This window comes from Giraffa tippelskirchi, chromosome 8, assembly GCF_054371585.1.
Source record: "Giraffa tippelskirchi isolate mGirTip1 chromosome 8, T2T-mGirTip1v1.2.pri, whole genome shotgun sequence".
In the NCBI taxonomy this organism is placed as follows: Eukaryota; Metazoa; Chordata; class Mammalia; order Artiodactyla; family Giraffidae; genus Giraffa; species Giraffa tippelskirchi.
Window position 1 is genome coordinate 123,783,223 of NC_137282.1, and position 22,356 is coordinate 123,805,578.

The 22,356-nt window shown below is 47.6% G+C and overlaps 1 protein-coding gene across 6 annotated transcripts in view; it reads left to right on the forward strand.

The window, feature by feature from the left end:
* The window catches only part of GCLC (glutamate-cysteine ligase catalytic subunit), a 44,607-nt gene extending 23,936 nt beyond the window's left edge, over positions 1–20,671 (forward strand). The window contains exons 4-16 of one of the 6 annotated variants that reach the window (XM_081519856.1): positions 2,212–2,325; positions 3,986–4,044; positions 4,133–4,266; positions 10,224–10,298; positions 10,774–10,890; positions 12,140–12,278; positions 12,726–12,838; positions 13,060–13,152; positions 13,447–13,551; positions 17,549–17,630; positions 17,704–17,810; positions 17,905–18,025; positions 19,076–20,671. In XM_081519856.1, coding sequence (XP_081375982.1) covers positions 2,212–2,325; positions 3,986–4,044; positions 4,133–4,266; positions 10,224–10,298; positions 10,774–10,890; positions 12,140–12,278; positions 12,726–12,838; positions 13,060–13,152; positions 13,447–13,551; positions 17,549–17,630; positions 17,704–17,810; positions 17,905–18,025; positions 19,076–19,287 — 1,471 coding nt within the window. In that variant the 3' untranslated portion in view covers positions 19,288–20,671. The remainder of the gene's footprint in view (positions 1–2,211; positions 2,326–3,985; positions 4,045–4,132; positions 4,267–10,223; positions 10,299–10,773; positions 10,891–12,139; positions 12,279–12,725; positions 12,839–13,059; positions 13,153–13,446; positions 13,552–17,548; positions 17,631–17,703; positions 17,811–17,904; positions 18,026–19,075) is intronic. The other 5 variants (XM_081519857.1, XM_081519859.1, XM_081519861.1 and 2 more) reach the window with 5 other exon arrangements.
* The last annotated feature ends 1,685 nt before the right edge of the window (positions 20,672–22,356 follow it).

A 22,356-nucleotide genomic window follows, 5' to 3' on the forward strand; every position in this document is an offset into this window, starting at 1 on the left:
TGGACAGTTTATCGTCATCACGCTGCATCTGATAGAATCTGTCATGTCAGAGCCTCAGGCCAAGTCACATACTAGCCTCCGCCAGTGGTGGTGGTGGGGGCTGGGGGACTGCGGAAGCACCCGAGGGCCATGCCCTCGCTCTCCAGGCCAAGGGGAGGGAGCATTGTATAAGGAGGGGCATGCGTTGCCCCCCGGATCAGATCGGGGGGTCGGCTTCAGTGCTCCTGGGATGGGCGATACACGCAGGGAACACAGGAGCCATCGGTTCATGTTTGGATCACGCTGAAACAATTTAGGATTTCTCGTCAACTGCAGTTATGGCTAAAAGTTCACAAGAGTAAATATGAAGTAAGGATTCTGTCCTTGGCTTAGAGTGAGGTACATAAACATCACACAGTTTTGTGTAGGAGCTGTATGCAAGAATGCAGTTCTACCAAATCGTAAATCGGGTTATCTCTGTGAGAGATCTCTCAGGGCATGGCAAAGTATGCTTACCTCCCCAAAGTTCAGAAGCACTCTGAGGATTGGTATCCAAAGCCTGGAACACGCTGAACTATTTTTATACCTTTTTTCTTTTCCTGATAAATGTCCACTGTGAACACAGGCATTCAGAGTTACACCACGGGTCTTAGGACACTTAAAGGGAATTTTCTTTTTTAAAATCTAAATGGTCACATCAAAGTAATCGAGGACTTATTGAAGCAGCTCATCAAATATTTTAGAGAAGTATCTTTTTTTCATATTATGAAGAGAGGAAAGTTGAGCGAGGAATACGTTTTAGTCTAAAAATAAAGTTTTTTTTTAAAGTTTATCTTTTATGATGGGAGGGTATTTTTGGATTTGTAAGCAAAACAAGAGTAAAAATTATTGGTTTGTAAAAGCCTCACCTTAAATCCACAGTTAAACAATAAGGAAAGTTTTATTTGGGGATCAAGAGAGAGAAGACTGGGGTTTTTTCAGCATAAACAGGGGAATTCTCTGTTCATAAACAGGCGCAACTATAGTGTGGCCCTGTGACCCAGTGGTCACGTTGACTGTTTATACGTCAGTGACTCAGGCTGACGCAACCAGAAGTTCAGTTCATCAGTCCCTCTGGCCTTGTTCTGCCTGCTGGTGCTCGCCGGGCCGGGCAGGTGGAGGACATCCCCACCCCTGGAGGCGCCTTCGGATGGTGGGGTGGTCGTCCAGAGGGGAGCCCTGCTGGGAGTGCAGATCTGAGACCTGGCCGCCCACTTCCCGCCCAGCGCATTGGCGCTCACCTCCCCGCTCCAGCCCGATCCTGGTCAGCGGAGAGTCCCCAGGTCTCAGTCTGTCCCTCTCTGCGAGGGCGTCTCCTAAGGCTTCAGGCTCATGGTGGATAACACAGCCTGCTGCAGGAACCCTCCCGAGACCCCATCACATCTGGGAGTGTTCCACATATGATGGGCAACTTCACTGTTCTTCACAAGTTGGTTGCGGGCAGCCGGTTTTATTAAAGATGAGGCTGAAAATAAAGAAGGCACCAGCTGGCTTTGGCTCTCAGGCCAGAAATCCCCCACCCTGGCCCTGCGCCCCCCGAGCAGCCGCTCTTGCTCTGCTGGCGCCGCTCCATGAGTCCCGTATCCACCCCCAGCACACTCAGCAATGACCTTAAACTTGGGAGAGCTGGTGGCGTCACTGCCCGTGATGTGGAATTTGAACTTTACATTTAGGGATGAACATGGAGTTTTGTTTCTGTGTTGCAATTAAAGCACTTCTTAAGTCAAGTGAGATAATAGGGTTGGATTTCAGCCTCCAGGGGGAAATCTGGGGGTGAACAGGGTCACCCATTGGGGACCCGCCTGATCTGGAGGGATTCGAGAGGTGCTGGGCAGAGGCAGGAAACGGGAGGCCCTTCCCAGCGCACCCACGCTGCCGGGGAAGTGAGGGTGTGCAGGGCTGACAGCCAGTAAAGGAGCATGCCTCAGACAGAAGCTCCTGGGGGAAACAGCTGAGGCAGCTGGGACATGTGCCCTGCAGACCCTGGGTGGACGGAGGCTTCTGATAAAATCAGCACGAGGCTGCGATCACAAGAGAAGAGCTCGGTGAGCAAGACAGGTTGCAGCGGGCTAGTTGCCAGGGGCCCGGGGTTGGCAGAACACCTGGCACCCCCTGAAAAAGGCGACGTTGCACTTGGGAGTTTTTAATCCTTGGAAACACATTCTATCTCTTTAGTTCTTCAATTTGTTGTAGATTAGGCTGCCCTGGGTTCACGCTGCCCGACTTCAAACCCAACCCGGTGGAAGGAGGAGCTTCCAAGTCCCTCTTCTTTCCCGATGAAGCCATCAACAAGCACCCGCGCTTCAGGTGAGTGCCCGTGACTCGGAGCCCGGCCCCTGCCCTGGGGGCGTGGTGTCCCCCGGGACCCTCCTGTGAGCTGAACTCCAGCAGACTCGCAGCTACCCCGGTTCACACCCTCCGACCCCCGCCGCGCCTGCCGCCTGCTTCCAGGCTGGATCTGCCCGTTTTCCGAGTCATCCTAAAGTTGTTCACTTAGCTGCAAAATCATTTCAATCCTAGGTCTGTTGACAGCTGTTTGGAGAAACTTTCTTGTCGTTATTTTTATCTTTTATCTCCAGTGTCTGTGATCTCCTCACCCTGCTCATGTACCTTGACTATAAGGGAAAATATGTCCACTGCCTGTGTGTATGATAGGCACACGCCACCTTCTGCTCTGTAGTTTTCATTCCAGGGTTTTAGGTTGCTTTAGGGCCCACACCGGTCTGGTCTCAGCTTTGTCCCTTTGAGTCTCCCCTGTCGTCCTGAACACGGGCTCCTGACCTAGAGTTAGGGACCTGTGGCAGCTCACTGTCCATTCCTGTAACACATCTGCACACCTGCTACGCACGGAGTCTTTGGGGAAGATGAAGACACAGAAGCTTCGTTTCCAACGTTAGGGTTAGAGTGTGCCCAGGAGAAGATGGAGGTGGTCAGCTGCAAGAAAAGGTAGATTATGACAGGGGTCCAGAGGTGGCAACACCCAACAGAGGAGGGTGCTTCTGACGAGGGGATCAGAGGCAGGCCTCCCGAGAGCGGTGGCGTTATGCCGCGCGGACAGCAGCCCTGCCTGGTGAAACCATAATGCGAGCCACACATGTCATTTTAATAGTAATTTAGTAGCTACGTTAAAAAAGTAAAAACAGGGGATTACACTTATAGCTATATCCAACTCGAGGGCTTACCTGGTGGCTCAGACAGTAAAGACTGCCTATAAGGCAGGAGACCTAGGCTTGACTCTGGGCCTAGAAGATCCCCTGGAGAAGGGCATGGCTACCCACTCCAGGCTTCTTGCCTGGAGAATCCTACAGACAGAGGAGCCTAGCGGATTACAGTCCATGGGGTTGCAAATAGTTGGACACTACTGAGTGACTAATAACACACATCCAACTTGTAATCAGTATTTTTAAATTACTAAAAAGTTTTGCCTTATTTCTAAACCAAGTCTTCAAAATCTGCTGTGAGCTTGCCCTCAGAGCACTTTTTTTGAGGACTGGCCGCATGTTCCGCGCTCACAGCGTGCCTGGGGGCCCTGGATCAGACGAGGTGGGCCGTGAGATGGTGTGAAGGTGCAGGTTGGATGGGGGTAGCGATGAGGTGCCGGGGTCCCGCGAGGCGCAGGGAACGTGAGGACCTCCGCTTGGCTCAGGTTTTGGACTCAACATGCAAAATGTTAGGAACCTAGCGTGAGGCCAGACCACGGCAGACCTTGAACACTTGCGCTTGGTTGGGCGAGTCATCCAGAGCCGGGGATCGGGGCTCGGACGGGCAAGAGGATGAGGTTCTCAAGCAGGAGCCCGCCGGCGAGGGTGCAGGAAATCCCCCAGCCTCAGTGCCTGTGGTTTCTCCGTAGGGCTGTCTTAGGGGACTTGTCTGAGGCAGGAGCCGGCCCGCGCACCGCTATATTATCAAATTCTTCCGCGTAGGGATTTTTGGGCGGCCGGCTCAGGACATTTGTTGTCTGTTTCAGCACGCTCACCAGGAACATCCGGCACCGGAGGGGCGAGAAAGTGGTCATCAACGTGCCCAGTGAGTCCGCGGGCGGGGAGGGGGCGCGCCCTGCCCCGCTGTCGATGCTGACTCTCACTCCCCGCTCACTTCTCTTTCTCTACTGCAGTCTTTAAGGACAAGAACACCCCAGCTCCGTTTATAGAAGCTTTTCCTGAGGACGAGGAGGCCGCCAAGGCCTCCAAGCCCGACCACATTTACATGGACGCCATGGGCTTCGGGATGGGCAACTGCTGCCTGCAGGTACGGTGCGTGTCCGAGACCCAGAGAGGCGCGCTTCCGCCTCCACTCTGTTTATTACCTTCTGTTCTTGAGGTGCGCGTGTTTCATTTTTAAAATTTTCATCAGGTGGAAATATACTAACTAGTAACATCTTTCTGAAAACCACTGCAGTTATGTTAGTAAATTCATTGGAAGGTATCTCTAAACAGAATTTACAAAATCTTCAGTTCACTGCAAAGATAACAGTTGCTGGTAAACTTAAAATGTGGAATATTCCAGGGTCACTGTTTCAGTTCTTTGTGTGCCTAATTTTTGCTGCCATCTAGTGATGGTTTAGCTTTGAGATTGTAAACATTGCTCAAATCTTAATTTCTGAAGATGAACTCTGGATGCACCCCAGTGAGTTTGTGATCCAAGGGAAGGATTGTTTGGACTTTAAACTTCTATCTTCCTGTAAGGCTGTATAGTGGTATAAAAAGAATAAATATTTAACAGCCCTGGTTTGCCTTGCCCCTGGCTGTTTCACAGGACATAGAATAGCCTCTCTTTTAATGACGTGATTAAAACTACCCCCGGGTCTAATCTGATTGCTGGTGCCTATGGAGGCGATGCTTCCCCATCCCATAGGAGATCTGCGGGGGGGCCCCTCCGGCCACCCGCCAGCCTGCATCCAGGCTTCAGCTGTCATCTCTCAGGTACTTGGCTAACTCCTTTCCCTTCTTCTGGCTGCAGTTTTCTCATCAGTTGAAAGAAGAGTTTATATTAAGGCCCCTTCTGACTCAGCTGATACTCTTTCGTCGTTTTTATTAACAGCAGTACTGGTTTCAATCTTTAGTTTGTTTAAAAGCCTGTTGGGACCTTCCTGCTGGTCCAGGAAAAGACCACCTTAAGGTTAAAGACCAGGTTAAGAATTGGCCTGCCAATGCAGGGGGACACAGGTTCGATCCTAGCCCGGGAAGATCCCGCGTGCCTCAGGGCAGCTGAGCCTGTGCGCCTCGAGCCTGTGCTCCGCAACACGAGAAGCTGCTGCAGTGAAAAGCCCACACACAGCAGCCAAGACCCAGAGCAGCCAAAAATAAGTAAATAAAAATTTAACAAAATAAAATGTTAGAACAGAAGTAGGAGTGGCACAAAACTAGATGTTTCAAACTGAAAATCTCCGATAAAAAGGAGGGCTTCCTATTATTTAAGGAGATTTTGTCTAGTTCCGATTACGTGGCTGGCTGGAGCACCGTGAGGCCTGGCCTCAGATGGGGTGGCACTGCTCTGCACACACGGCTGGGGACCCTGTGTCCCACCGTCTCAGGCAGCTTCGCGCAGAGGCACGCCTTCCTGCACTTGGACCTCGGGTGTGTTCATTTTCACAACTGTGTATAATCAGAATTGAATGTGAGAGTCAGGTGTATCCATGCCAAGTATGTTTAAGTAACCGTGGCTGAGGATCCCATTCCCCACCTTTCCTCGACTCACTGATGTCAGTGGTATAAAGCATGTCTGCCAAACAAACCTAGGCCATGCGTTTCCTTCATCTGGGCACACTGCATAAAAAAGGAGACCTTTTGACTTTTAACTGCGTATCTGCTTAACTATCTTAATTACAAATATTTCTGAAGAGAGCCATTAAACTCTAGAACTTAACAGTGCATGGCTTTAAAATTGTAGCAGGTCTATTGGAGTGCCAGTTGCCTTTTTTTGTTGGTTTACTATTAAACCCATTCCAAAGGGATCATTCTTTCCCTTGATACAGTGTTTATACGAACAAATATGTCCTAATGGTAGGTAGTTTACGTTTTTATTACTTGTAGATACAGTTTTCCATCCAGTTTAAGCTTTGTCATGGGGGTAAGGTTGTTTTCTTTTTCTAAATGGCGTGTCCAGCCACCCCACTTTCAATACTACACTTAAAAGTCTTGAGCCCAGCTAATGTGAGTAAGTGGAAAATGAGACAGATTCCACCAATCTCCACAGAAGTCTCTCTGTTACCTCTTAAGTGGAACCCTAGAAACGACCCATTATGAGAAAGCAGGACAAAATGATTTCAAAGTATTGTTTCAAGGTGTTTGAGCAACTCCCTGTACAGAACAAAAAGTACTTTAACCGTATTCAAATTCTCAACTCTTGGGGGACTTTTCAGGAATCATTTAATAAGTTCATGCATGTTATGATAGGCTGCCTTCCTCCCCCCACCCCCAAGAAAATTCTGTGATTTCAACACTGGGTACGAGACAAATTTTAGGTATTTAGTTTTCTAAAATCAATTTTCCTTCTCTTTTTCCCCCTCCTCATTTTCCTGAGGGGAAATTGCTTCTCTTCTTTATATGATACTTTGAAAGAATACCAGAAGCCAAAACCATTCATATATGGATACCTTTTTAAGGTGTTAAGAATTCTTTTTTCCTTTCCCATCGTTACAGCAGTGATGTCCTGTTTGGTTTGGCTGTGGCTCTATCGGTCCTGGGGTAAGGAAGCTAGCTGTTAAATATACTTAAAATAACTAAGCTGTAAGCTGTATCACTGTTGTAACTTGGTTATTGAATTCCAGTTGCCAGTTTTCTTAAGCATATTTTTCTAAGGTTGACTTTTCCAGAATTTCCCTGTAAATTTAGTGTGTACACCAATCAAAAAACTGAGAAGGAAGCCTGTTTACAGGGTCTCTTGGTCTCTTCCGTGGCTCAGTAAGCCCGTTGTGTCTCGATGCTGCGGCTCCCCACCTGCCCAAGGATCAGTTCAGTTCAGTCGCTCAGCTGTGTCCTACTCTTTGTGACCCCATGAATCGCAGCACGCCAGGCCTCCCTGTCCATCACCAACTCCTGGAGTTTACCCAAACCCATATCCATCAAGTTGGTGATGCCATCCAACCATCTCATCCTCTGTCGTCCCCTTCTCCTCCTGCCCTCAGTCCTTCCCAGCATTAGGGTCTTTTCCAATGAGTCAACTCTTCGCATGAGGTGGCCAAAGTATTGGAGTTTCAGCTTCAACATCAGTCCTTCCAATGAACACCAGGAGTGATCTCCTTTAGGATGGACTGGTTGGATCTTCTTGCAGTCCAAGGGACTCTCAAGAGTCTTCTCCAACACCACAGTTCAAAAGCATCAATTCTTCGACACTCAGCTTTCTTCACCGTCCAAATCTCACATCCATACATGACCACTGGAAAAACCATAGCCTTGACTAGACGGACCTTTGTTGGCAAAGTAATGTCTCTGCTTTTAAATACACTATCTAGATTGGTCATAACCTTCCTTCCAAGGAGTAAGCGTCTTTTAATTTCATGGCTGCAATCACCATCAGCAGTGATTTTGGAGCCCCCCAAAATAAAGTCGGACACTGTTTGCACTGTTTCCCCATCTACTTCCCATGAAGTGATGGGACCAGATGCCATGATGTTAGTTTTCTGAACGTTGAGCTTTAAGCCAAATTTTTCACTCTCCTCTTTCACTTTCATCAAGAGGCTCTTTATTTCTTCGCTTTCTGCCATAAGGGTGGTGTCATCCGCATATCTGAGGTTATTGATATTTCTCCCGGCAATCTTGATTCCAGCTTGTGTTTCTTCCAGCCCAGCGTTTCTCATGATGTACTCTGCATATAAGTTAAATAAGCAGGGTGACAATATACAGCCTTAACGTACTCCTTTTCCTATTTGGAACCAGTCTGTTGTTCCATGTCCAGTTCTAACTGTTGCTTCCTGACCTGCATACAGGTTTCTCAAGAGACAGGTCAGATGGTCTGGTATTCCCATCTCTTTCAGAATTTTCCACAGTTTATTGTGATCCACACAGTCAAAGACTTTGATATAGTCAATAAAGCAGAAATAGATGTTTTTCTGGAACTCTCTTGCTTTTTTGATGATCCAGCAGATGTTGGCAATTTGATCTCTGGTTCGTCTGCCTTTTCTAAAACCAGCTTGAACATCTGGCAGTTCACAGTTCACATATTGCTGAAGCCTGGCTTGGAGAATTTTGAGCATTACTTGACTAGCGTGTGAGATGAGTGCAATTGTGCGGTAGTCTGAGCATTCTTTGGCATTGCCTTTCTTTGGGATTGGAATGAAAACTGACCTTTTCCAGTTCTGTGGCCACTGCTGAGTTTTCCAGATTTGCTGGCATATCGAGTGAAGCACTTTCACAGCATCATCTCTTAGGATTTGAAATAGCTCAACTGGAATTCCATCACCTCCACTAGCTTTGTTCGTAGTGATGCTTTCTAAGGCCCACTTGACTTCACATTCCAGGATGTCTGGCTCTAGGTGAGTGATCACACCATCGTGATTATCTGGGTCATGAAGATCTTTTTTGTACAGTTCTTCTGTGTATTCTTGCCACCTCTTCTTAATATCTTCTGCTTCTGTTACGTCCCTACCATTTCTGTCCTTTATCGAAGCCATCTTTGCATGAAATGTTCCCTTAGTATCTCTAATTTTCTTGAAGAGATCTCTAGTCTTTCCCATTCTGTTGTTTTCCTCTATTTCTTTGCCTTGATCGCTGAGGAAGGCTTTCTTACCTCTCCTTGCTATTCTTTGGAACTCTGCATTCAGATGGGAATATCTTTCCTTTTCTCCTTTGCTTTTTGCTTCTCTTCTTTTCTCAGCTATTTGTAAGGCCTCCTCAGACAGCCATTTTGCTTTTTTGCATTTCTTTTTCTTGGGAATGGTCTTGATTCCTGTCTCCTGTACAATGTCACGAACCTCTGTCCATAGTTCATCAGGCACTCTGTCTATCAGATCTAGTCCCTTGAATCTATTTCTCACTTCCACTGTATAATCATAAGGGATTTGATTTAGGTCATACCTGAATGGTCTAGTGGTTTTCCCTACTTTCTTCAATTTAAGTCTGAATTTGGCAATAAGGAGTTCATGATCTGAGCCACAGTCTGCTCCCGGTCTTGTTTTTGCTGACTGTATAGAGCTTCTCCATCTTTGGCTGCAAAGAGTGTAATCAATCTGATTTCGGTGTTGACCATCTGGTGATGTCCACGTGTAGAGTCTGCTCTTGTGTTGTCGGAAGAGGGTGTTTGCTACGACCAGTGCGTTCTCTTGGCAAAACTCTATTAGCCTTTGCCCTGCTTCATTCTGTACTCCAAGGCCAAATTTGCCTGTTACTCCAGGTGTTTCCTGACTTCCTACTTTTGCATTCCAGTCCCCTATAATGAAAAGGACATCTTTTTTGGGTGTTAGTTCTAAAAGGTCTTGTAGGTCTTCATAGAACCGTTCAAGTTCAGCTTCTTCGGCGTTACTGGTCGGGGCATAGACTTGGATTTCCGTGATATTGAATGGTTTGCCTTGGAAACGAACAGAGATCATTCTGTCGTTCTTGAGATTGCATCCAAGTACTGCATTTCGGACTCTTTTGTTGACCATGATGGCTGCTCCATTTCTTCTAAGGGATTCCTGCCCACAGTAGAAGATATAACCGGGCCCAAACCCAGGTCCCCTCCCCCATCTGTGCCCGCCAGTCTCCAGGCCCTCTGTGGCTCTTCTTGCCTCTTGCACCAGCCCACAGTTCTTCCTGGGCAGTGAAAGTGTTTTAACTGCCTTCTCCTCCTTCCTACAGTCCTGCCCCCTTCCAGGCTCTTCCCCATTGTGCCACAGTGGGGAGCTTTGAAGCACATTATTTGCATCTCCAGATTCTCCTTTTGTACCAAAATTTATTACAAACCCACAGCCAAGCGGACATGGATGCCCAGCTGTAGAAGAGAAGTGCCTGGCTGAACTTCACTGTTAATATAGGTCCTATTTTTCTTTCCTGACTTCTTAATCTTACTTAACATTAGAAGATGGTTATTTATGTCCCATGCAAACATGATTAAAGCCGTGTTCTAGACAAGTTCATCTGAGACAGCTTTTAAAACTGGCTTCAGCGTTGGGATCAGTGGAATGACCTCACATGCCATGAGCAACGACCTTCCTTCTCGGACTGGCTCCTTGGGGAGGATGGTGATGATTTTGTATTATTGCTTAATAATTTGTGATTCTTAAACAGGTAACGTTCCAAGCCTGCAGCATATCTGAGGCCAGATACCTTTATGATCAGTTGGCCACCATCTGCCCAATTGTCGTAAGTAGAAATCACACCTAATTTTAACGACTCTTTTGTATCAGATAAAGACTGCATGTGCAAAATTTGCTGACCATGTGCTATTTAAGTCCAGTTAAGACTTCGTTTAGAACTGAACTAACACAACTAGTATGCAGACATAGAGCTCATGGATAAGCATCTAAGCTGAAGAGTTGAGCAGTGCTTTAGCTAGCGAGGCATTTATGTGTTAAACATCAAGTTCAAGCATAGCTGTTTTCCTTCTCTCATCCTGCCTGTCCTCACCGTCTAGAGAGGATGATTCAAGGAAGTGGAGGCCAGGGCTAGAGTCACTCCCGCTGTCCTTCCCCAGGAGCAGGCAGGCGCAGTACACGTGGTAGAGCCCGCAGGGGTGGCGTGAGCTGGTGCTTCTAGACCAGGGGTAACTGCATGGAGCCTTTTTCAGCATGTTGGTGACCCTTTGACCTTGCAGGTGCTGACTTCTGTTTGTTCCTAGATGGCTTTGAGCGCTGCATCGCCTTTTTACCGAGGCTATGTGTCAGACATTGATTGTCGCTGGGGCGTGATTTCCGCGTCAGTAGATGATAGAACTCGGGAGGAGAGAGGACTGGAGGTGGGAGCGCTTTTCCTTACTAGCCGTTTGCATCCAGCAGGTGAAATGGGGGTCTTGTCACCACTCACAGTGTTGAAGTCTCCCTCAACCCGTTTTTATCCCGAGTGGGTTAGTCGCACACGGGAAGCAGCTGACAGCTTATCAGCCTATCTTTGGCTTTACAGTGTGTTTGGGGTGAGAATGTGGGAAATGTGATTTGGTTGGAGGGGGGCGGGCGGTGTCAAGTTAATTTTCATCATTTGTTGAAATCTGTGTTTGTTTGCCCTCTAAAATTGGTAGTACAGTTTTTCTTTATTTTGGAAGTCACTGCTGGTGGCTGTTTTTAGCAGAAAGCTTTTTGGCGCTACATGAGTGCTTTGTCCATGGTGCTTTCTCTGCTGGGGAAAGCGCAATCTGTTGTCACATTCCTTGGCCCCTTATAAAGGGTGAGTTTTGCCTAAGAAGAGTAGGTCTGTGCCTCTTGTTTGCATGTTGAACTCTGACCCTGCATCTCTCCAACCAAGAGTGTGCATCAGAACTGCCTATAGAGCGCTTTAAAAATAGTTACCCAGCCCTGCCTACCCCCAGACCCAGTGAGTAAAGAAAGTCCAGAGCTGCGACGTAGACACGCGTGTAAGGAGTCCTCACAGGTGATTCTCGTGTTCTTGACCAGGGACGCACTGCTGCTGCTCTGGTCTTTATGTAATTGTTCATAAATTGTTGACCATGCTTTCTAAGTAGAAATAAGCTTTAAAGCAGAAATTTTAATGGTTTTTTTAATCGTTTAAACCAAAATTTTTGGTTTACATTGTGAAAGTGTTAGTGGCTCAGTCATGTCCGGCTCTTTGCAACCCCATGGACTATATAGCCCACTAGGCTCCTCTGTGCCTGGGATTTTCCAGGCAAGAATACATTGTGGGTTTATATTTTTGCTCTTAACATAGGCATTGTCTAATCTTGATAATAATGGTGATCCACTTGTAAAATAAATAAATAAATATATATATATATATATATATATATGTATATATATTTAACTCAGATCTGAGAACAGATTAAATTGTCCCCAGATTTTTTTTTTTTTTTAATTCTAATACTTTTCAGTATTAGAATTAGGGTTTACTAGCTATTTTTCAGGATCTCATGTTCAGGTTGGACAGTTTTATGTAATTATTTATAAAGTATATAACCTTTTAATATAATTATTTGGGGTATTAGTTTATTTCCACATCACTTTATAGGGCATTCATTTGTATTTTTTCAATTTTAGCCACTGAAGAACAACCGCTATAGGATCAGTAAGTCCCGATACGATTCGATAGACAGTTACTTATCTGAATGTGGTGAGAAATACAATGACATTGACCTGACAAAAGACAAAGAAATCTACGAACAGCTGCTGCAGGAAGGTGAGGCTCCATTCCCCTTGTCCAGATTTGACTGTAAGCCTTTAGTTCTTCAAAACTCTCTGAAACTCCTTTGCTGACTCCCATCTGGCTTCTATTTTGAATGTGAGGCCTCTTAACTTTTCTTATGAGGCTGTTTGCTCTAAAGTTTCTAGTCCCAAATACTTGTGAGAGCTTAACTTGTAGCAAAAGGAACTGACTTTGGAGGTGTATCCCTCAGTCCACAGTGGGGCCCCCACGGGCGTCGTTTAAGGGGTGAACACAACTCCGACACTCCCCTCAGGTCTGCAGGCTAAACTCGGGGTGGCACAAGAATCCTGCGCAACCCAGCGTCTCCTAAGCTCTTAGTTGCCTTTCTTCAACGCCCCCACCCCCCCCACCCCGAGCTGCCTGCCGCCCCCGGGGCGGGGAGAGCGGCTCTGCAGTGAGCCTGGTGTGGCCTCTCCACAGGCCTCGATCACCTGCTGGCCCAGCACGTGGCTCATCTCTTCATCAGAGACCCGCTGACTCTGTTTGAAGAGAAAATCCACCTGGATGATGCCAACGAGTCCGACCACTTTGAGGTATCTGCAGCAAATGTTTCAAAAAATAAATAACACGACTGCTACTTTCAGAGTCGCTGATGCGTCGCCTCACTCCTGTTAAATGCACGCTGTTTAGTTTCCTTTGTAAATTGAAGGGTATAGACGGTAAATAGTCTGCTTCACATGTTAAATATGAAATCACCTTAGTATCTTCCTGGATATGTGGAAAACTGGTTTTAGTCTCTGCTTTTTGATTACAGAACATTCAGTCCACAAATTGGCAGACAATGCGATTCAAGCCTCCTCCTCCAAACTCTGACATTGGGTGGAGAGTGGAATTCCGGCCCATGGAGGTACGCGGCCCGCGGGCAGGAACCAACTTGGTCGAACCTATTCCCTCCCACCCGCCCGCACCCTCCCCAGAGGCTCGAGTTACCCAGAGAGCAGCACAGATCATATGTGTGTGTGTGTGTGTGTGTATGTGACATGCACACCCAGCTGCTCGGGAGGACTGCTTTCCGGGAGTAGACCGTGGGCAGAGACTTCCGGCCCCAGGTGGGGGCTTAGGAGGTGCATGGGAACGCGGGGGCCCCTCGGGGAGGAGCCGCTGGCACAGTGGGTCCCTGACGACTTGGCCCCATGTCCAGGTTCAGCTGACAGACTTCGAGAACTCCGCGTACGTGGTCTTCGTGGTGCTGCTCACCAGGGTGATCCTGTCCTACAAACTGGACTTTCTCATCCCGCTGTCGAAGGTAAGGACAGGTTTCCGTCTGGGGCTGGCTGTGGGTATCTGGATTGTCATCTGATGCTCCTTTATGTATAACACTTGTTTCAACGCTGACCTCACTTAGACCTGTTCCTCCTTAGAAAGAATGTTCTGCTTCTACCCGGTGTTTTTCCCTTTCAAACCAAAGCTTATACTATAGATTTTGGGACCATTTTGGTGGAGACTCCTGAGAGAAAAGTGCTGAGGGTAGCTCCTTCCTCAGCCCATTTGCAGGACATTTGGGGTTTCACTTGAATAACCACTCATTTCTAGACTTTGGATTTGAGATGGTGGTGGGAGGGGGTGCCCCTGTGTTCCATCCTGTCGCCTCCCAGGCCGGTCACGCCTCCCAGGCCGGTCACGACCTGAGACGCAGGAGGAAGGGACGAGTGACTCCTCGGTGCAGGAAGGGGGCGCCGCAGAGGCGCTGAGCTGGGGAGGTTTCTGGAGAATGCAGATGGCAGGGCACCATCGTAAAAACAGATCTAAATCCGCCTCAGCCCAACTGGAGCCAAGACGGAGCTTTCTGGAAGCCGTTCAGGGCCCTGAAACAGCTCCAGGCTGCAAGGCTGCGATGCTGCGGGCCCTGGGGCCGTAGCCAAGCGAGCGTGGAGGCCTTGGGTTCCCTGCTGGAGGGCCTCTCGGCTCGGAGAGGACCGGGAAAGGCTGCCGGGCAGAGTGGGGGTCTGCAGGGCTCAGGGCCAGAGGGAGACAGAGGGGCTGCTCTGTCCCAGCAAGCGTGGGGGGAGCAGAGCCGCCGGGCCAGCGCCTGCCCCCAGATGCCGTTCACCCTTCCTCTCAGGGCCACTCCCACCAGCACGCACACACACCCTGAAGAAGTCTGGCGGTCAGGCTGACCCTGCCTGCCCACTGTGCCCAGGCCCGAGGTGACCTGCAGGATTCTGCGGGCCCCTGTTTGCCTTGTGGGGCACCCCCTGGGGAGATCAGCCCATGGGACGGGTCCACAAGAGCTGCCGGTCTAAGCCTTTGCTTATGAATATAAATACACTTGACCCTTGGACAACACAGGGATTAGGGACTCTGATCACCCAGTCAAAAAACTACATGTAACTAATAGTCGGTTCCTCTGTATCCAAGAATTCGACCAGCAGCAGATCATGGAGCACTGTGATGTTTACTGCTGGAGAGCACCTTCATCTAGGGGACACACATTGTTCCAGGGTCAGGTATAGATATCTGAAAGGCAGGAGAAACTTGCAAACTTTTAATAGCCTTGAAGAGAAGAGCCCATGGGCCCGCAGAGTGTATTATCCTCGTGGAACATGGTTAATTTAGAAACTGGAAAGAATTTTTTAAGAAATTCTCACTAATGCCCTTGAAGACATTCTAGAGAAACGTCGCATCTTACATAAACAAGCCCTGTGGATCAAAGGACATTTGGAAAGCAGGAGTTCTCAGAAGAAAGGACGTGGGAGCCACACTTAATGAGCAGGTGTGGCTGAAGGTCAGAGTCACTGATTTAGGGAACCAGACAGATCCATCCCTGTAGGACGACAGAGACACGGAAATTATGGGGAAAGCAAGAGAGAAATTCTCTGAAAACTTCAGTGTTTGTCTAATAATTAGAAGAGAGTGGTCTACACAAAAGAGATGTGAGATACAATTAAGAAAATAAACGAATATAATTTTCCCTGAGTAGGAGTCCATTAAGGATGAGACAGAAATAGGTAACGAAGAACCGAAATCCAGGAAGAATATCAAAGAAAAGATCAGTTGTCCAGAAAGCAGAGGAAATTAGGCCAGTTAGCTTTCTGCCAAAAAGAAGAAAGATCTGTTGGTCTCATTTCTCATCTGCAACATTAAATGCTGGAAAAGATGGAGAGAGTCTCCAGAATCCTGAAGGTAAAGAACTAGAACCGTGGACGTCTCTGGCAGCCAAGCTAGTCTTTAGATTCCAAGTGATTATAACAAAAAAGATTAAGTTAGGGCTGAAAGTCAGCCAGAAATCTTATCTAGCCAAGGGGTCAGTGGAAGGATGGGAATAGTAGATACTTCTTAACGGCTGAAATCTTGAGAAAGAATTTCAAAACTACTTGTCTGAAAGTAAGAAGAAACACTTAATGGTTAGAAATAGGATTTGTCGCCTCTAATCTCCTAGCTAAAGGGGGTGGGGAAAGACAAAGCAAACTTCGGAGCCACAGGACCATGGGCATGGTGAGACCGTATGCCCAAGAGAGCAGACAATGCTGAAAATAAGATGAAGACAAATTTGAATAGACTCTATTCTCCTATTCAAATGCTGAAAGCGGGGATCTAAAATAGCTGTGTAATTTGCATAAGATACACCTAAAACAAGGACAGATGTTGACAGTAAAGTGCTCCACAATGACCTTTTAAAAAGAATACAGGAATGGCTGTTGTAACAGAGAAATGTGAGAAGGTCTTAAGTGAGATACAGAAGGCAAGTTGATCCACTTGTTCGTCCAAGTTAACATTAGAGCCGTGATTCTTTTTTTTTTTTTTTTTACCAGAAAGCACAGCTTCTCAAGAGTATAAACAGGAGCTAAGGGCATGTAGCGCAGTGGGTGAGACGCTGGTCCGGATGAGCGCTCGGTTTGCTCGCACGCTCACCAGCTTTTCACCTGGACAGTTCGTGTCCTCTCCGTGCCTCGTTGAGCAGGTGTAGCGCGGGACACGCGGGCCGTCATGAGGCCACATCGGGACGGCGCAGTAGATCACTTACAAGAGAACCCATGCTGTTACTCAGTAACTGACAGGTCATACAGTCAGAGCAAGAGAAAAGCCACCGGGAGGTAAACAGCTCGGCTGCGTCGCTTGTACCGCGGACCTCATACCACACACGCCTTTTGAATGCCCTGAGGAAGAATGTCAAAAATTAATCAAGGAAAATTGTCAACTTCTCAAAACTAGACACCATACAGTAAGTCACATTTCCACCAAAACTCATCAAGAAAATGTTCAGGAAAAATTTAACTGTTGGAAATTTTAAGTTGTTTTCTGACTAAATCAAAATTAGAACTGTTGATTGTATAGGAAAATGATGCTGGCAAAGCTGGTCTCAAGGGAAAACCATAGCTTTAAATGCTTTAACAGGAAGATTAAAAATAAACCTAAGTAGTCAAATAAAGAATCTAAAGAGCAGTAGTAAAAATAGACTGAAAAAGGAATTTGTAAAAGTAGAAATTACAACTGTTGATCTCTGTGACTTTTTGTCAAGACTAAGAAAAATACAAGTGTTGATTAGGACTGAAGCCAGACATATGAAGATTATTATTTGAACATGTTCCTAGAACTATCTATATTAATCCGAAGGTCATATGTACCTTTTAAAAAAAATAAATAGGAAATGAGTGGGTGTGAAGGGCAAAGCTGAAGGATCCAGGACTTTGTCCCAGCTGTCTCTTTCAGTGTGACCTCTGACTGTGTCTGTTTTGTATATTGGAGTGTCCCCTAAGATTTCATTATATTGATTGAAATAAATGAAGAATTCACGAAGAGGGAGCTGGGGGCTCCCGAGGTAGTGGGCAGAGCCACAGGTGGGCAGGCAGCATTGGCGACCGACCTGCCCACTGCCAGGTGGTGGAGTGAGGCAGCAAAGCCCTGGGGGTAGGGAGGACAGAGGGCCCCCCAGGGCAGCAGGGGCCTCTGCTTTCCTCAGCGCCTTCGGCTGTGAGCCGGGACCAGCTCCGTGCCTTCCCGGCACCATACATCCCCCCAGGCTTCCCAGGCAGCCTCCACACGTGTAAGTTTCACGTGGATTTCTAAGGCGCGCTTCTCTTCGAGTTGCCCCGTGATTGAAAAGCATGTCCCAGGCTGGTTTTGAGGGACACAACCCCCGGTGACCATGCAGCCTCTCTGGCCCCAGCCGGCGCAGAGAGGGTGGGAGAGTTCGTCACAGATGGGTCCCCACTGCAGAGGCCAGCAGCTCCACCCACACGGGAGCAGGAGTGTCCCCGACTTCGGGAACATTCTGACATGGCCGCGATGGTTTTCCTTCTTAGGTTGATGAGAACATGAAAGTCGCCCAGAAGCGAGATGCCGTCCTGCAGGGACTGTTTTATTTCAGAAAAGACATTTGCAAAGGTACCGCCTTTTCTTGCATTTCTGGGGTCCCCGGAGGCTGCACCGGTTGCTAACATGCCCTGCCCCCCTCCAGCAGGTGGCAACGCCGTGGTGGATGGCTGCGGCAAGGCCGCGGGCAGCGCAGAGCCAGCAGCGGAGGAGTACACGCTCATGACCATCGACACCATCATCAACGGCAAGGTAGGGCCTGCCTTGGCCTGTGCCCCGACTGCCCTGCCCAGAGCCACCCCCACGCCCCGAGCGCCCCTGCCTGACCGTGCCCTGCTCCTCGCAGGAAGGCGTGTTCCCTGGGCTGATCCCCATCCTGAACTCCTACCTGGAGAACATGGAGGTGGATGTGGACACCAGATGCAGCATTCTGAACTACCTGAAGCTGATCAAGAAGAGAGCATCTGGTACGGCATCCTGTGCTTTTCTTTCTTTTAAAACAAAAACAATCTCTTAACATAGGCAGAACCTCACGGTCTTAAAATACTCAGCTTTTAAAGTGGTCTTTTATTAAAGTACACAGCATCCTAAATCAAGGCACTTTTCCAGGTGGTACCATCTCTGCGGTTACATACACTTTGCTGTCTGTGACAGTCACCTTTTAATCAGCAGCGCTTTTTCTCTTACTGGTTCATAAACTAGTGTTGCATCTGTAACCCGATGGCATTTTAGGCGACGAAATACCGTATGTGGATAGTTTGTCATTGATGCCCAACTGTGTGTGAGCTCTGCAGCGCCCTGGACTCTTTATATGAGTCTAAGCCAGTTCCAAGGTGAACCAAGCACACAGCTTGGACTTGGGCCCTCTAGCCTGCCTCCTAGTAGGGGCGCCCAGGGACCCCTGCTTTCCGGCTTTGAGATCCCGGTGGCCAGGGAGCTGTCAGCTGTGATTAAGAGGACAGCGGCTTGTGTATTTCTGTAAGCGGCTTGAGGCTTCTGTAAGATTTCTAGAGCCAAGAGGATAACCCCCCAAGTGCTGCCTCGGCAGGTCTCTCTCTGAGTGCACCTACTCACTATTCTGCGTCCCTCTTCGATCAGATGGCTCTGGGGAACGCAGAGCCCCCCTGTCCAGGGCAGTCTCTGGCGCTGATACGGGCGGGCCTGGTGGATGGGAGGACATGGACTTTATAAGTCAACATGCATTGGCTCCTGTGTCTTAGGGCGGGCGGCGTCCCCGTATGGGTGGCACCTAACAGGTCTCATAGCAGCAGGACTTGTGTGTTCTCGGTGCCCGCCTGCAACATGAAACCCTTTCCGGGAGGAGTTCTTCAAACAAGGTGAAAAACATCTTGTGCCCAGCCCCTGCCGTGTGGCTCTGCCCAAATACCCCTCTTGATTCTTCTTCAGGGTTGTGTTGTCCAGCCACTAAATGTCAGCTTACTAAAGATGAAAACCAAACCCAACAAATACAAAAATACTACTAAGTTGTCATTAAAAAAAAAAATTTCCCCCCCCAGGAGAATTAATGACAGTTGCCAAATGGATGAGGGAGTTTATCGCAAAGCATCCCGACTACAAGGAGGACAGTGTGATAACTGACCAGATGAACTATAGCCTTCTTCTAAAGTGTAATCAAATCGCAAATGAATCATGTGAGTGCCCAGAGTTACTCGGACCATCGTTTAGGAAAGTAAGGTACAGTGGCAGTAAAACCGACTCTTCCGCCTAGACGCCCTGCAGGACGAGAAGCCCCCCGTGTTCCCGAAGATCTGACGGCTGGACCAGCCATGTGCATTGTGTGAAGAGCAGGTGATAATAGCACACTGCACTGGCAGAAGTGGGTTTCAGCAGACCTAGGGTTTATACAGTGTACATGTACATAGTAAAGTATTTTTATGATTAACAATGTATTTTAATAACATTGTATCTAAGGTTCTTGTGAGCTGGCTTGTACATTTTTCAGTTCTTACTCTGGAGCAACCACTGTCTGAAGCAATTTTGTAAATGTAACTTACCAGTAACTGTACTATATTCGCATTCCAGAGTTTAAAATGTTTACTGTAAATTTTGGCTTTTTTTTTTTTTTAAGACTTTAACCTGGTACCTGATTCACTGAAAATTCTGTCACTTTACCTTAAAAATAGATTGTCATTTTCTTTGCATCATCTCCTTTAGCATATATGTAAAATCACCTTTGAATCCACCAAAGTGCTTCAAGGAGGGGAAGCTTGGGGTTCTGCCGCCTTATCTGTGGCAATTCTCTCGTAATTTGAATAGCTAATCCCTTGGTAACCCTGTCCCAGGCTTTGCCGGCTAAACAAAATCCACTGAACTGATGGTACTTTTTATCCACATTTGCTAATTTTGGTGTTAAGTTTAAAGACAACTCTGGAAGAAGAAAGACTCTGAGTTCACGTGTAGTGATTATTGGGGGTGTTTTTTTAAGGGAAAACATGGGGAGAATCGTTTTTCTCCTTGTTCATGACAAAACTAGTATCAAAAATGCCACCGCTCTCCTCTCGTGGCCCCTGTGTTTTTCTGACTGCTGCTGTCTACTTAAATTTTCAAATCAAATGCAGTTGCTGAAGTTTTTGTTTTGTTACTTTTTCTCTAGTTTCCAATAAGCATATTACAGACATTCTCCTAAAACCCATTCATCCTAGATTTTACCCAAGGAATATTCTGCATACTACTTCGCTTCTCTGTAAAAATCATGATATGCACTAAGTTTTGTGAATCAGGACCCTAAATGTTTAATTGTAAATAATTTTAAGTTGCACACAATTGTTAGAGCTTTTTTGTTGAAGTTTTTCTCCAATTAATTAAATGTGTTAACTGCTTCTGAAATAACTATGTATAGTAGATTATGCAAACCTTTACAGGCATAAATATTTAAACTGTCGTTCTCATTTTAAGAAATTGCCATAAAGCTTCAGCTAAGCCTGTTTATGTATAAATACTAGAGTTTGTGCTATATTTCATACATGCATTTTGGAGGATAAAAGAACGCCTGTTTTTCCTTTGCAATTTGCTTATGTACATTCAGGTTGTAAAAAGGCAGTAAAATGTTTGTGGTATGAGGAAATAAAAGAATGGAATTGGCATTGTGAAAACTCTTGTAAGTGTGAGTTCTGCAGCTAATCGGATGGTGGCGGATTTTTTTTTTAATTAGCCCAAATATGCCAGAAAATGATTTCTTCATCATGCTCCATCCTCAGCTCTTTGTAGAAATAAGCGCAGTGATGAGAACAAAGGCCTGGCCTCCCCAGGAGCCCTCAGCCCTGTGGGGAGGGGAGCAGTGACTGCTGGACATGAATTTTCCTTTTATTCCAAACCGTCACCATGCTGAATCAGTGACCATGTGGTGAATTGCATGCAAATAACTCAGGTGCTGTGTGCACAGAGATGAATCCACTCAGACTGGATCAGCAGGCCTGGCAGACAGTCATTTCCATCGCATGTCTTCCGACACACATCTCTCACCTACCCCCGACTCCTAGTCCATCCACTTTTCTCAGCTTCACCTGCTGGTCTGCTTTTATGTATGTGAATGATCCTAGGGCAGGATCACTGTCAAACGAATGTGCACACACATCTCTTACTGAAGTGCAGCTCTGGCTCAGTGGGCCCGGGGTGAGGGCCCATAGGCAACGCTGATGCTGCTGGTCTGTGGACCATGTTGAGTAACAAAGGCTTAGATCACTCCTGTACCTCAGACACACACCTGTTCCAAGTCTCAGCTGACACTGATCTTTCATGTGTATATGAAAATCAAACAGCAGAACCGTATCTCTATCCAAGACAAAGCATCACCTTTTCCTCCCAAACACAGCTGAGGGTTCAGGCTTTGGGAGCAAAACAATAAACAGTGAGATATGCAAAGAGTGCCTTTTCCTTGGTGGAAATAGCACTGGCTGAGCCCAGACACTCTCTTAGAACTCAACTGGCCCTTACTCGACCCATCAAGTCTCCTGTATTTACAAGAGGTTTCCAAACAAAACCTGTGAAGGAGGCTTCCCTGGTGGCTCAGTGGTGAGGAATCTGCCCGCCAGTGCAGGAGACACGGGTTTTTCTATGCCTGATCCAGGAAGATCCCGCATGCCACAGGACAGCTAAGCCCTAGAGCCACACAGCCCTCGGGCCACGACTGAACCCACCGCCCTGGAGCCGGTGCTCTGCAGCAAGAGACGCTGCCACAGTGAGAAGCCCGCACCACATTAGGGAGTAGCCCCCGTTTGCCACAGCTAGAGAAAAGCTTGTGCAGCTCTGGGGACCCAGCACTGGAAAAAACACATAGAAGTTTAAAAACAAACCCACTGGGGACTTCCCTGGCGGTCTCGTGTTGTTAAAACTCCAAGCTTCGGACTCAGGAGGCTTGAGTTGGATCCCTGGTCAGGGAACTCAGACCCCATGTGCCTCATGGCACGGCCCGGCCCCAGGGTGCTTCTGCCTGCCTCCCGGCCCCTGGCTGCTGCTGAGCCTTTCTGTCTCAGCGGAGCGAGCTAGCCTGGGCCGCCTGCTTCTGAACTAGCACCTACACAAAAAAGAGTGCAAAGTGTGGAAACCCAGGATGAGGCCACATCTCTGGAGGTTCCCTGCGGACCCTGCAGAGAGAAAATGTGACAGCATCTTTCAGGCACTGGTGGTGTCTGATGTGGGGGAAGGGACCTGGGCTATAGGCCTGGGATTCCAGGGCGTCGAGGTTGCCTGCTGGGGAAGCGGCCCTTCTCAGAACTGCACATGGGCTGTTTAACGGCAAGGTTCTTAGGGGTGCTGCTAATAAACTTTCCATTTAGAT